This window comes from Nerophis ophidion, linkage group LG01 (assembly GCF_033978795.1).
Source record: "Nerophis ophidion isolate RoL-2023_Sa linkage group LG01, RoL_Noph_v1.0, whole genome shotgun sequence".
Taxonomy (NCBI): domain Eukaryota; kingdom Metazoa; phylum Chordata; class Actinopteri; order Syngnathiformes; family Syngnathidae; genus Nerophis; species Nerophis ophidion.
The window spans coordinates 88158296-88172356 of NC_084611.1; the positions used below are offsets into that span (position 1 = coordinate 88158296).

General features: G+C 46.9%; 1 protein-coding gene across 9 annotated transcripts in view; it reads right to left on the reverse strand.

The window, feature by feature from the left end:
* Positions 1–1592: 1592 nt before the first annotated feature.
* Positions 1593–14061, reverse strand: part of cacna1ab (calcium channel, voltage-dependent, P/Q type, alpha 1A subunit, b) — a 252875-nt gene continuing 240406 nt past the window's right edge. For all 9 annotated transcript variants that reach the window (XM_061914721.1, XM_061914716.1, XM_061914731.1 and 6 more), the window contains 3 exons: positions 7888–8083; positions 6158–6390; positions 1593–5886 (listed from right to left, as the gene is read on the reverse strand). In XM_061914721.1, coding sequence (XP_061770705.1) covers positions 5161–5886; positions 6158–6390; positions 7888–8083 — 1155 coding nt within the window. In that variant the 3' untranslated portion in view covers positions 1593–5160. The remainder of the gene's footprint in view (positions 5887–6157; positions 6391–7887; positions 8084–14061) is intronic.

Below are 14061 nucleotides of genomic sequence, written 5' to 3' on the forward strand. Positions count from 1 at the left end.
ACGCCGCACCGATCCGCCTGTCGATCTCGCCATCCACTCTTCCCTCACTCGTGAACAAGACTCCGAGGTACTTGAACTCCTCCACTTGGGGCAGGGTCTCCTCCCCACTGTTGGCATGCTAGCTCTAAATTGACATGCGATCCCAACATTTAAAAAAAAAAGGAGCTCCACAAATGATAGCCAAACCGGCAGAAAGTAAAAACACGTACACACACACACACGGTCCTCACTAAAACAGAAGTACAAACACATAAACATCCATCCATTTCTACCGCTTATTCCCTTTGGGGTCACGGGGGTCGCTGGTGCCTAGCTCAGCTACAATCGGGCGGAAGGCAGGGTACACCCAGGACAAGTCGCCACCTCATCGCAGGGCCAACACAGATAGACAAACAACATTCACACACTAGGGACCATTTAGTGTTGCCAATCAACCTATCCCCAGGTGTATGTCTTTGGAAGTGGGAGTCCTCACTAAAACAGAAGTACGTATATATATATATATGTATATATGTGTAAGAGAGCTATATCAAAAAATACACACATCCATCCATCCATCCATTTTCTACCGCTTATTCCCTTTCGGGGTCGCGGGGGGCGCTGGCGCCTATCTCAGCTACAATCGGGCGGAAGGCAGGGTAGGGTACACCCTGGACAAGTCGCCACCTCATCGCAGGGCACATACATGTATTAATGTATAAATACATTAATACATATATATGTATATATGCACACACACATACATATATATATATATTTACACGCATTTATGTACATACACACATATATACATACATACATATATATGTATATATGTAAAAAAGCTACATTAAAAAATACACACATATACATATACATTAATGTATATATACATACATGCATATATATGTATATATGCACACACCCCCATTTATATGAATATACACACAAATACATATGTATATGTATATACACATACATACAGTATGTATATACGTACATATATACATATACATATGCATATAAATACATATATACATACATATATACACTGTATGTATATATATATATATATATGTGTGTGTATATATATATATATAAATATATTTGTGTGTGTATGTATATGTGTATATATATATATATATATACACATATATATACATATATATAGAAGGATACGACCAACAGTTTACCGATAAATGTCTATATTTGTCGAATGTTTGGCACGTGAGCGCCCTCTAGGAAGCCCCCTGTCTGTCACAGACTGCAGCTTTCATGCAATGATTTAGCTACCTTTAAAAAAAACAAAAAAAAATAAAAATAAAAAGAACATCCATAAAGACATTTTGCTAATTGATGGCAACAACAAACAAAAGACTTGGCTGTACTGAGGAGGGGGGGTTGCCACGGCGACAGGAGGAGACATCACTCTGATGGATTAACGGACTGCGGAGAGAAGACGAGCACAAACTCAGAGAAGAAAAACAACGACCAAAGCGTTAATTAACCTGTGATCACAACTAAAAAAATAAAATAAAAGGCGGGTCATAATTTAGAACCAAACTGTCGGAAAGTAAAAACATATTTACTGTACACACATATATATATATATATATATATATATATATATATATATATATATATATATATATATAAATATTGCATCCAGCCCGCCACCCAGTGGCTGCGGACGGCATCGCGCGTGTGTTGGTGTTTTCAAATTAAAAGCATGACAAACAAAATGTCCGTTGACAAACCTTTATGGTGGATTTCACACAGGAAGTACACCAGCAAAAAAAAAAAAGAAAAAAAAAAAGTACAACAGACAGCATGAGGATGGTCACGTGACCCACGCCCCAACCGGAAGAGGGCGGGTGAGGATGTTAATGGGCACGCACGCGCACACACCAACTCTTTTTTTTTTTTTTAAGTCCATCCATCCATTTTTTTTTTTTTACCGCTTGTCCCTTAAGTCATTGCCAACTAATTCACTGGCTTAATGACGCAACATGATAAACAATATTTATATATGTGTTTGTATTTACTGCTTTTAAATAACAGTATATCTTTACTGCCGGCTTGTGTGTTTTTTTTTTTTAAATAAATAAAATAGTGTTTGAATAAAAAATAAAAAAAAACGTAAAAAAGAAAAAAATCTACAAATAATAGTGTAGTAAAATAACGATTTATAACACTGCTCGGTTGATCAATACTCCTGTAGTATCTTTAATTGCACTTGCCTGCAAACACTGTCTCTGAAGCACCTCTATGGGAGAGCCTTTAAAATAAAAATAATAATAAAACAATAGAATAAAAATAATAGAATAATAATAAAATAATTTGTACCATGAATTGATTAACGTGGACCCCGGCTTAAACAAGTTGAAAAACTTATTGGGGTGTTACCATTTAGTGGTCAATTGTACGGAATATGTACTGTACTGTGCAATCTACTAATAAAAGTTTCAATCAATCAATCAATCAATCAAAACGTCGGGTTGTCAAACACACACGCGCACACACAAAAGGTGAATGTCTCCCTGTGACGTGAGTGGCCCCGCCCCCTCTGACACAATGACATCATGGCGTGAAGTGAAGGCGGCCCAGTGCCTTTGCAGGAAATTGTGTGTCGGGGGAACGCCCCCCCACCCCCCTAACCCCCCCTTTTACCTCACCTGTAAGCACCTTGATACTACCCCCCCCCATGCCGTCACCCGGCCCCACCCACCCAACCCGCACGTCGGCGGCTTCAGCTACATTAGCACGACTTTTGGCGGCACGACTGTACAATAACACCGACATTTTTTTTTTTTTTTCGTTTTGTTTTGGAACGAGATAGAGAGAGCCCTTAATTGGTGTGCCTCGCCAGCCGCGCCCCAGTCCGCAGCCCGCGCTGAGGGGGGTGGGGGTGTGGGGGTCATCGTCGGCGTCCCCCGAGAGAAGACAGAATGTGGGGTGGAGTGTGTGGGCGGGGTTACAATTCCGGACAACATGGCGGTGGTGTGAGGTTGGTGACGGGGGGGGTCTGACGCCCGCTGTAGGACCCCGGCCCCGCTTGTCGTCTTCGCCGCCGGGCTACCTGACTCTAGAGGGACCTGAGAAGTTAGCCAAGCACGTCTGTAAACCCTCGTGACAGCAGCGCCTCATGCTGGACGAGCTGACTTCAATTTTGCCCCTCCCACCCCCTTGGGGCCCCCCGCCTTAAGAAGCGTTCCCCCCCTAACCCCCCGTCTCAGTGCTGGCGAGGGAGCCGGCGGGACTGGACTTTTAAGGCGTAGAGTTGTCCATCTTGACCAATAAAGGAAGGGAAGGAGGGCGGGGCCAATTTGGCGGATGACTGATGTGATACAGAAGGCACTGCGGCTCTGTCGAGGGCGGGTGGGGGTGGGGGTGTGGGGCCCGGGGTTCGTGACGTTCCAAACGACGACAAAGCGTTCTCAGTGCCGCACTTCTTGGGAGGCGACACTTTGGGTGTAACGGGGCTGGGCGGCGACAACTAATGCAGGGAAAGGGGGGCCGGGGGTTTGGGGGGGTAGGGGGTCTCGCAGCAGGCGCCATGTGTGCAAAAAGGGGGCCGACTTTCGCCTGTCAGTCATGGGTTTTACAGCAACGCGGCGGGGGTGCGGAGGGCTCACACGGACGCTCATGAGGTCTGCATAGAGTCAAAAGACTATGAGTGGGCGGGGGCAGGGGAGGAGGGGAATGGGGGGGGGGTTCTGGGGGGTAAACGCGGGTGGGGGTCTGGGCAGAAAATAGTGCAAGTTCCAGAGCGGCACCGAAAGAACTACCGACCAAGAACTACGGCTACGTGATCTATCGTCTACTCAACAAGCTAGCATGGCGAATCGTCAAAAAACGAGGACAAAAACAACAAAGATGTCAAACAAAATACTGACAAGGTTGTTTTTTTTTTTCAGTTTTTTTTGTTTTGTTTTTTTTGGCAGAGGAGGCCTCGGCTTTGCTACGACCTCACGGGACTCGCTAACCGGGCCACACCTGAGAAGAGCGGGGGAGGAGGGGCTGGGGGGGGGGGGCGGCAGGGTGGGCGGGCGCCATCCCCCTACCAGGAAGGGAAGGGAGTCCAAGGCGCTACAATAAAAGGTAAGTGAGCTCATCTGAGGGCGTCGGGAACCCGGTAAACGTGGAGAAATGTAAACAAGATGGACGTACCGATTCTACAGCAGATCAATTAATCAATCAATAGTCAATTAAATGCGTCGTGAGGGAAGCGCCATCCTCCTTGCCACTCAGCCTGTTAGCCCCGCCCCCCCCCGCAAAGCGCCCACCCTGAACGCGGAGAGAAAGTCCTCTTTTGTAAACCTAAGTGTGTCCCCCGAAACCCCGCCCCCTCCAGGTGGGTCGAGTCCGTCATGCAGGTCTTCACCGAGAACGCGAAAGTCCGAGAAAGTCCCCGACTTCTCCTCCGCTCCGCCCCCTTCCGGCCTCGAGAGGTCACTTCCCGCCGGGGGTCCGCCGTTCGGACGGGTGGGGCTTAACAAGCGCCCCCCCATCCCCCCCCAACCCCACCTGCCGGGCAGGAAGTGATGTCATAGCAGTCTGAGTAACAGTAAACAAGAGATGATAAAACTCATCAAGTATCAGCCAGCGCTGGGATTGGCCGGTTTTTGCAGAATAGGCGGAGCTTCCTGGTTCTGTCGTCGGAAAGGAAAAGTTTGAAGATAGAAGTGGTTGCTCTCCCTTTTTTTTAATTTTTCCTCTGCATCGTTTATAAAGTTTTGTTCTTCGGCGATGAAGTTCTAAAGAGGCAAAGCTTGGCTTGTAAGGGTTTGAAGGTCAGGGGGCTGGGGGGGGGGTGTGGTGTGGGTGCGGGGGGTCATCAGTTCGTCTTTTAAAATTGCTGAAAGAGGAAGCAGCAAGAACTGACTACAGTCGATTTCAGCCAATCGGAGTTCAGGCCTCAAACTGCGACCAGGAATCTTTTTTTGAAAAAAATAAAATAAATAAAAGTTGACATGCTTTAGACTTTCGCCTGCAGTCTCGTTTGTGGAAAGCAAAGTTTTGTCAGCTCGGCGGCCCCTCGTCTTCTCCTTTAAGAGTTCGAGAAGTTGAAGGCTCAGGGAGGATGTCCGTCCTCCCCCCCTTTTGGCCCCGCCCCCAACGTTTACTTTGTTCAACTCCGGTGGGTCTGCGGTACTCCTCCTGGCTCGCAGCCGGCGGTCGCTAGCACCAGTCGTCCTCGTCTGTCTCGCTGTAAGGTTCATGCAGGCCCTTGCGGGGCCCCCGAGCGTGAGGGGCGCGATGGTGCGGGTGGGGGTGAGGCACCCCGGGAGGCCCTCGTCGATGTGGAGAAGGCGAGGACGAGCGGTATCCGTTGGGCACCCGGCGGGGATGCGGGTGTGGAGGCGGAGGGGGCCCGTGGCGGGCAGTCCTGGGTGAGCGAGGGTGCGGGTTGCCCGCATGCGGGTGGGGGTTGCCATGCGAAAGGCTTTGCTCGTAGGCGGGCGGCTCGTGGTGCCGCTCGTACTCGTAGTCACGCTCATAGAAGGGCCCGTCCCCCTCCATACTGTCCCCCAGGGGAGGTCCGCTCCAACGCCCCCTGTGCGGCGATCTCGGCGAACCGTGGATAGGCGAGCGTGGCGACTGGTGCCTGGAGGAGCGCGGCGATCCGTGCCTGGACGACGAGCCCCCGTGATGGGGAGAGGCCTGTCGTGACGCCGGTCTGTGGTGGTAGCCCCTGTCCAGGTCCGGCGGAGAGAAGTGTCGCGGCGAAGGCGAGCGCAAGCGGCCGAGCCCGGGTGGACCGTAGCCGGGCTTGCGGACCGCCGGGGAGTAGGTGACGTGTGGACGGGGGACGGCAGGGGTCGGGGGAAGCTGGCGACGACCTCTCCGTGGAGTGCTGGTCCCAGAGGTGGAGGGGACCGGGCTGCCGCTCACCGAACTACTGCCCTACAATGTAAACAAGGAAAATCAAAACACGCAACAAGGACAGACCAGAACTAGTAGTGGAAGGGCGACAAATTAGATGAAGACCAAAGGAAAGTCGGTGGATATGTGGGTGGAAGCCATTGATAAGGCAAATAAGTCAAACCCGAGAAGACGAATGAATATAAAAGCATAACACAAAAAGTTGAAATGTGCCGTTCTGGGTTTGCAATTGATTGACACAACAGGAAAGGTCCAGTGGATCGATGGTAATCCTGTTCTAACTGCGGCTCACCTGTCTGTGCCCCCGTCCGTCCGGACCCTCGCTGGGTGAGCGGGACCAGTGGCGGTCGTGGGAGTGTCTGTGGGCGTAGTCGTGGCGCTCGTAGCGTTCCTTGTCCATGGAGCCGTGGTGATGGTGGTGGTGGTGGTGGTGACGGCGGTCCTTGGTCCTGCCGCGGTCCCGCTCCCGCTCCTTGGGGGGCAAGTCGCCCGATTGTGTGGTGGTGCTGAGGTCTGTGCCTAAGCCTGTTGTTTTTTTGTTGTGGAAACACAGCAGTTAGATCCCCGAGGAAACTCTACACAGTCGTGTGACCTGTTTCAGAGTCGGTTCCCTTCATACCAATCATGGCGAGCAATCATGTGCCTCAGGGCTGAATCCTGGGGCCCCTGAATAACTTGATCCTTTCTTCTGATATGTAAACTGAGTTCCTAAAGACTTCTCTGAAATATATTATTTGTATCTGTGATTGGTCCAAAGTGCTCCTCAAAACTAAGAACATGGACTTAGTAGTCTATAAATGTTCTCATTCATCAGGTCATTGTATTTGAAGGCAGGGCTGTCAAACTTGTTTTTGGTGAGGGCCACATCACAACTATTGTGGCCATAAGAGGGCCACATTAAATGATGCCAAAGACCACGTAAAATGATGTGGAAAACCCCCATAAAGGGTGTGGAAGACCACATTATGGTAGACCACATTGAATGATGATGGTAGTAGGTTCCATTAAATGAAGTGGTGGGCCCCTACGGAATGATGTGGTGGGCCACAATGAAACGAAACGCGGTGGGCAAGACCTGCCCCTGGGGCCTTCATGGACACTTGTGTTCTCAGGACGTTCAATCGATCGCAACTGGACTGTTGGGTTTGTCTTTGAAGACGTTTGGCCTCTCATGCTAAGAGCAAGGATATTTTAAGTACCAAGTTATACGACTCTGATGTGTACAGCTGTTAAATTGACTAAAAACGTTAGCATGCTAACAGCTAGCATATTTCAAGTACAAAGTTATGCAACTCCGAAGTGTACACCTGGTAGATTGGCTAAAAAAAGTAAGCATGATAATGTTAGCATGCCAACAGCTAGCATATTTCAAGTACCAAGTTAAAAAGACTGAAGAGTTCGGCTGTGAAACTGGCCAAAAAACAACAACTAAGCATGCTAATGTTAGCACGCTAACAGCTAGCATATTTCCGGTACCAAGATATACGACTCTGAAGTGTACACCTGCTAGATTGGCTAAAAAAGTAAGCATGCTAACAGCAGGTATATTTCAAGTGCTAAGTTAAAGGACTCTGAGAAGTTCGGCTGTGAAATTGGCAAAAAAAAAAACCTAAGCATGCTAATGTTAGCATGCTAAAAGCTAGCATATTTCCAGTACCAAGTTATACAACTCGGATGTGTACAGCTGTTAAATTGACTAAAAACTCTAGCATGCTAACAGCTAACATATTTCCAGTACCAAGTTATACGACTCTGAAGTGTACAGCTGTTAAATTGGCTAAAAAAGTAAGCATGCTAACAGCTGGTATATTTCAAGTGCCAAGTTATACGCCAGAATAATTTTTTTACCGTACATCACTGTGAGTGGAAAATGCCACTACTGTTATTTTTACCTTGTTTTACAGTTAATTGTTTTTTTAAGGTGTGGAACCGGAACCAAAGAGAACCGCAGAAAACTGGACCGCTTGGCAGAAAGGTGGTTTTAACCTGCGTCTGGACCTGGATGTCTTTTGAGCGACTCACCCGTGTCGGCGTCGGTGTATCTCGTCAGCGAAGGCTGGGACGTCCGGTGACTCCGGTCCCTGTGCCTGCGACCGTGCCGCCCTTCTTCGGGCACCACCCTCTCCAGGGAGTAGTCATCCAGCCTCACGCCCCGGCCCGTGCGCCCGTGGACCAGGCTGGAGGTGGAGCGCCGCATGGGGCTGGTGTCAGTGATGGTCTGGAGGCGAAAAACAAAGAATGGGTCACCCGCGGTCTTCTCGGTCAACCAGATGGGCGACCGGCACGTCCTGGCGTTCTACGCTCCCGGCGGACTTGTGCACCCATCCGGCGCGTTCCGCACAGTCCAAGTTAGCCGGCGGCATTCGCGCAGCAGGACCCGACGGCGGACAGAACCATGCATCTTTGGCAGACACAAGTCGGGACGGGACGAAGGGAGAGGAGACCAGGCGTGAAGGAGACCATGCCTCGGCATGCACGGGCGCCAGGGGCACGTGTTTGCCAGGGATTCCGGTCCTATCCCTTCACCATTTTGTTTGTAAAACCTTTCAGACTCCTCCTTCCCGATGATCCGCACCAGCGAGACTTCACCTCGCCTTGCGCCGCTCGTGCTAAACCCCTGGCGTTCGTCCTTCGGAGCCGTTCCACCACGATGCAACAGGCAACAACACATTCAGGAGCAACAGCATGACGAGAACGAACCTCGCGGCAAGCAAACAGACAAAAAAGGGTATGTCGGTAGGACACGGAAGACCAAGGCGACGGGGGACAGATGACAGAGGGTGACAGAATGCAAGCGGGGGCGCTTGATTTTCAAGAGCGCGGTGCGGCAGATGGGTGGGGCTCACTGCAGTAGTGTCACGCAGGTGGTCAAATTGAGTTTTGTAAAATAGGTATGTCATCATTTAGTCACCAAATCAGTGTTTCTTCAAGGCGGGGCCCATTGTTGGGCTACGGGAGCCCCTTTGGAGGCTCAGCTCATCTAAAGCAAACAGACCAAGTCTGGAGCGGAAGTCATAGAGAAGACCCTTAAGCGCAAAAATTATGACTCAAGTCGCGAAGCTCTGTATGAGGGGGAGTCCAAACTTTTAGACTTGGGGGCTAAGAAAAAGTTGGCCGGGGGTTGTGTTAGAATAATTGTTTGTAAATTATCACAACAAACTTTGTATTACATTGTGTTCCGGACAAGAAGACAAAAGGCGGAAACCTTCCAAAAAGAATGCTCGTAAAACTCCACTCGGACTTCCAAGCGGACAGATGACAACTTCCAGAAGAATTCTTCTTGAAGTACTTTTACGAACACTCAACTATTTTATGGGACTCTCTTTGAACTGTTTTATGGAACTCTCTTTGAACTGTTCGTGAACCGAAGGCAACGCTGTTCACGACCCACTTCCCTGACAAAGCAGCTATGGGAAGGGGGGGGGCGATCAAATAAAGAAGGATGAGTACGATCTTGGGGCAGAGCGTGGTGCAGGACTGTACAATTGTACAGTGACCATGTCTCTCTTCAGATCTGAGTCCAAATTTAAATCTGTCTCTGTTTGATTCTTTGCCTTGTGTCTTGTTTAATAGATGTCATCAGTGTTTGAACCTGACAGGTTGGTTCTTTTATGAATCTGTTATGGGTCCACCGGAAATGTGACAAATCTTGCTTACATGTCCCTTGGCAAGTTTCACTGCCATAAGGCGCTTTTGCTAGCCATCCAAAGACTCCTGCTTGAATTTTCGACCACTCCTCTTGACACAATTGGTGCAGTTCAGCTAGATTTGTTGGTTTTCCGACATGGACTTGTTTCTTCAGCATTGTCCACACATTTAAGTTAGGACTTTGGGAAGGCCATTCTAAAACCTCAATTCTAGCCATTCCTTTACCACGTTTGACGTGTGTTTGGGGGTCATTGTCCTGTTGGAACACCCAACTGCGCCCAAGACCCAACCTCAGAGATGGTGATTTTAGGTTGTCCTGAAGAATTTGGAGGTAAACCTCCCTTTTTCATTGTCCCATTTGGCGGCAAAACAGGCCCAGAGCATAATACTACCACCACCATGTTTTACGGTTGGTTTGGTGTTCCTGGGATTAAAGGCCTTACCTTTTCTCCTCCAACCATATTGCTGGGTATTATGGCCAAACAGTTTTAATTTTTGTTTCATCCGAGCAAATACTTTTCTCCAGATGGTCTTACCTTTGTCCATGTGATGGCAGATGAAACAAAAGTGGAGCTGTTTGGCCGCAATACCCAGCAATATGTTTGGAGGAAAAAATCCCAGGAACACAACACCTACTGTAAAGCATGGTGGTGGTACTATTATGCTCCGGGCCTGTTTTGCTGCCAATGGAACTGGTGCTGTACAGAGAGTAAATGGGACCATGAAAAAGGAGGATTACCTTAAAATTTTTCTGGACAAGCTAAAATCATCAGCCCGGAGGTTGGGTGTTCCAACAGGACAATGACCCCAAACACACGTCAAAAGTGGTAAAGGAATGGCTAAATCGGACTAGAATTGAGGTTTTTAGAATGGCTTTCCCAAATTCCTGACTTAAACGTGTGTACAATGCATATAATTTATATATAAATGTGCCAAATGTGGTTACGTGTGGAGAGAGTGTTTTCCCATCATGCATTGCAATGGCTTTAAACGGGTGTAATGTCGTTTTTGTTATAGTGTTTGGAAGTTTTTCCATAACATCCACAATGTTCAGTGCGCAGGTTGAGTTATGTGTGACCACCGTGTTAGCTGTTGTGTTTTAAATGATACTGCACCATGACTAGGGAAGGTTGTTTGGATTGGGTCGTATAAGTATTTGCTGCGCTATTTTTCATTTTTTTTTTTTTTTTCAAAGTACTTCCAGGGTTCATTGATGCGATATACTCACATTGTCCACAAGATGGCAGCGTACGTGTAGCATTCAGGGACCGCCTGGTATTTACGATTCATTTGAAAGCGCTCTGAGATGCTTTGTAGAACTTTAGACGTCTCGCGGGCTAAATGGATTAGGCTGGCGGGCCGTAGTTTGGACACCACTGCTCTGTATTCTCTTTGCAGTTACATTTTCTCAACAGTTTAGTCAAGAAAAACATTAACTATAAATTTTGTTTATTTATTTTAGTACATCATACTTGTAAGAAAAGTTATTATTAGTTACTTATGAGTCGCTTCCTATGCAGTACATTAAATTAGCATTTATTTTTCTAATCGGCCTGACGTAAGCCTAAGGTTGCCTAATGTGTTGAATAAATAATAATTTTTGGGATCAATACAAACTTTCATATCATTTGACAAAGTTCCAAACTGTAAGTAGGTTAGATGTATTACTCAGTTGACAAGTTCTTCTCGATGAGAAGCTCGGGTCCCGGAGCTGACAGAACGTTTGCTGCTAGATACGTGAGAGACTCTTGGGAGAAGTGACGGGTCGTGCACCTGGAATTTTTTTTCCCGTCAAAAAAATTAAGGATATCTATTTGGAACTGTGGTAAGAGGTCTACTGCAGATTGGATCGAGAGTTGTTCTGGTCTATGGAGGAATCCGGAAGACGATTGAAGCTGTTCAAGGAGCCCGGAGGCTGGGGTAGGCCTGTGGGCACTTAGGCTTTGGCCGATTTCTGAATTGAATCCCGCAAATTGGATAACATCTCGGAGAAGACCACTGCTCTGATTGATTTTAAAGTTCCAGCCTATCTTGCCGATTGTATTGTACCGTATGTCCCGGCTAGAAATCTGCCTTCAAAGGACTCCGGCTTATTAGTGATTCCTAGAGCCCAAAAAAAGTCTGCGGGCTATAGAGTATTTTCCGTTCGGGCTCCAGTACTCTGTAATGCCCTCCCGGTAACAGTTCGAGATGCTACCTCAGTAGAAGCATTTAAGTCATTTAATAAAACAAGGTGACTCTGTAAAAAAACAAGGTGACTCTGTAAAAAATCTGGGTATTATCTTCGACCCAACTCTCTCCTTTGAGTCACACATTAAAAGCGTTACTAAAACGGCCTTCTTTCATCTCCGTAATATCGCTAAAATTCGCTCCATTTTGTCCACTAAAGACGCCGAGATCATTATCCATGCGTTTGTTACGTCTCGTCTCGATTACTCTAACGTATTATTTTCGGGTCTCCCCATGTCTAGCATTAAAAGATTACAGTTGGTACAAAATGCGGCTGCTAGACTTTTGACAAGAACAAGAAAGTTTGATCACATTACACCTGTACTGGCTCACCTGCACTGGCTTCCTGTGCTCTTAAGATGTGACTTTAAGGTTTTACTACTTACGTATAAAATACTACACGGTCTAGCTCCAGCCTATCTTGCCGATTGTATTGTACCATATGTCCCGGCAAGAAATCTGCTTTCAAAAGACTCCGGCTTATTAGTGATTCCTAGAGCCCAAAAAAAGTCTGCGGGCTATAGAGCGTTTTCCGTTCGGGCTCCAGTACTCTGGAATGCCCTCCCGGTAACAGTTCGAGATGCTACCTCAGTAGAAGCATTTAAGTCTCACCTTAAAACTCATCTGTATACTCTAGCCTTTAAATAGACCTCCTTTTTAGACCAGTTGATCTGCCGCTTCTTTTCTTTCTCCTCTGTCCCCCCCCTCCCTTGTGGAGGTGGTCCGGTCCGGTGACCATGGATGAAGTACTGGCTGTCCAGAGTCGAGACCCAGGATGGACCGCTCGTCGGGACCCAGGATGGACCGCTCGCCTGTATCGGTTGGGGACATCTCTACGCTGCTGATCCGCCTCCGCTTGAGATGGTTTCCTGTGGACGGGACTCTCGCTGCTGTCTCGGATCCGCTTTGAACTGAACTCTCGCGGCTGTGTTGGAGCCACTATGGATTGAACTTTCACAGTATCATGTTAGACCCGCTCGACATCCATTGCTTTCGGTCCCCTAGGGGGGGGGGGGGGGGGGGGGGGGGGTTGCCCACATCTGAGGTCCTCTCCAAGGTTTCTCATAGTCAGCATTGTCACTGGCGTCCCACTGGATGTGAATTCTCCCTGCCCACTGGGTGTGAGTTTTCCTTGCCCTTTTGTGGGTTCTTCCGAGGATGTCGTAGTCGTAAAGACTTGTGCAGTCCTTTGAGACATTTGTGATTTGGGGCTATATAAATAAACATTGATTGATTGATGATTGAACGAACAAGTACGGCAGACAAACCATTGGAATGTGTTTTTCTCGCCGTAACCAAAACAATCCTTATCTGCAATTGGCCCGGGCAAGGTCCCAGTGAAACCATCACAGCGAAAGATGCTCTAAAATAAGCCCTTTACCTTTTCTTCAAAGACACCCGGGATGTTTTTGACTCTGTTTTGTGACGCCAAACAGAGCGACTTCCAGGCTTACGGAGAAAACATGCACCCGTGGACGACCACGACACAGGTATGCACACAAACAAGAGCCGAGGAGCGTGCGGTTTTAGCGTCTTTTTCAATTTTTGAACGATACACAAGCCTCCAGCTAGGTGGCAGCACTGCTACAATTCAACACCAGGCTCAACCAGGAAATATTGGTTGCGCTGAAATATTAAAGCGTGACAAAAAGCAAATGAGAAGCACTTGGTTAGCGGTTGTTTAACCACTGTGTGTATTACTAAGTAGTAGTGATGGGTAAATGATGCCTCAGTGAGTGTGTGGCACACACACTATCTGTATTGAAACGGCACTGATACTGTATTGATGTTTAAATATGGCACCATCTGCTGGATTAACCATGCCACTACATTTATCTACATATATATATATATATATATATATATATATATATATATATATATATATTACTTAAAATATTCATTTGTGTAATATTTTGTGATTTTTTTTAAACATTTTTATTTTCAATCCAATCAAACTCATTTTATTTGTTTAATATTTCCAAAGTGCTGCAAAAAAATATTAAAAACAATAATAAAATAATAAAATAATTAATAAAATAAAAAATAAAACCAATACAAAATAAATAAATATATGATTAAAAATGATTTTAAAGGGTAAAACCAATTAAAACAATAAATACAAAAAAAAAACAAAAAAAAAAAAACTGAAAAAAACAGGACTACACGTAGCGTTAAAAGTTAAAGAATAAAAGTGGGTCTCAAGACAAGACTTAAAAAACTCCACTGTGGGAGCAGTTCTAACATTGATGATTGAACGAACAAGTACGGCAGACAAACCATTAGAATGTGTTTTTTCGCCGTAACCAAAACAATCAT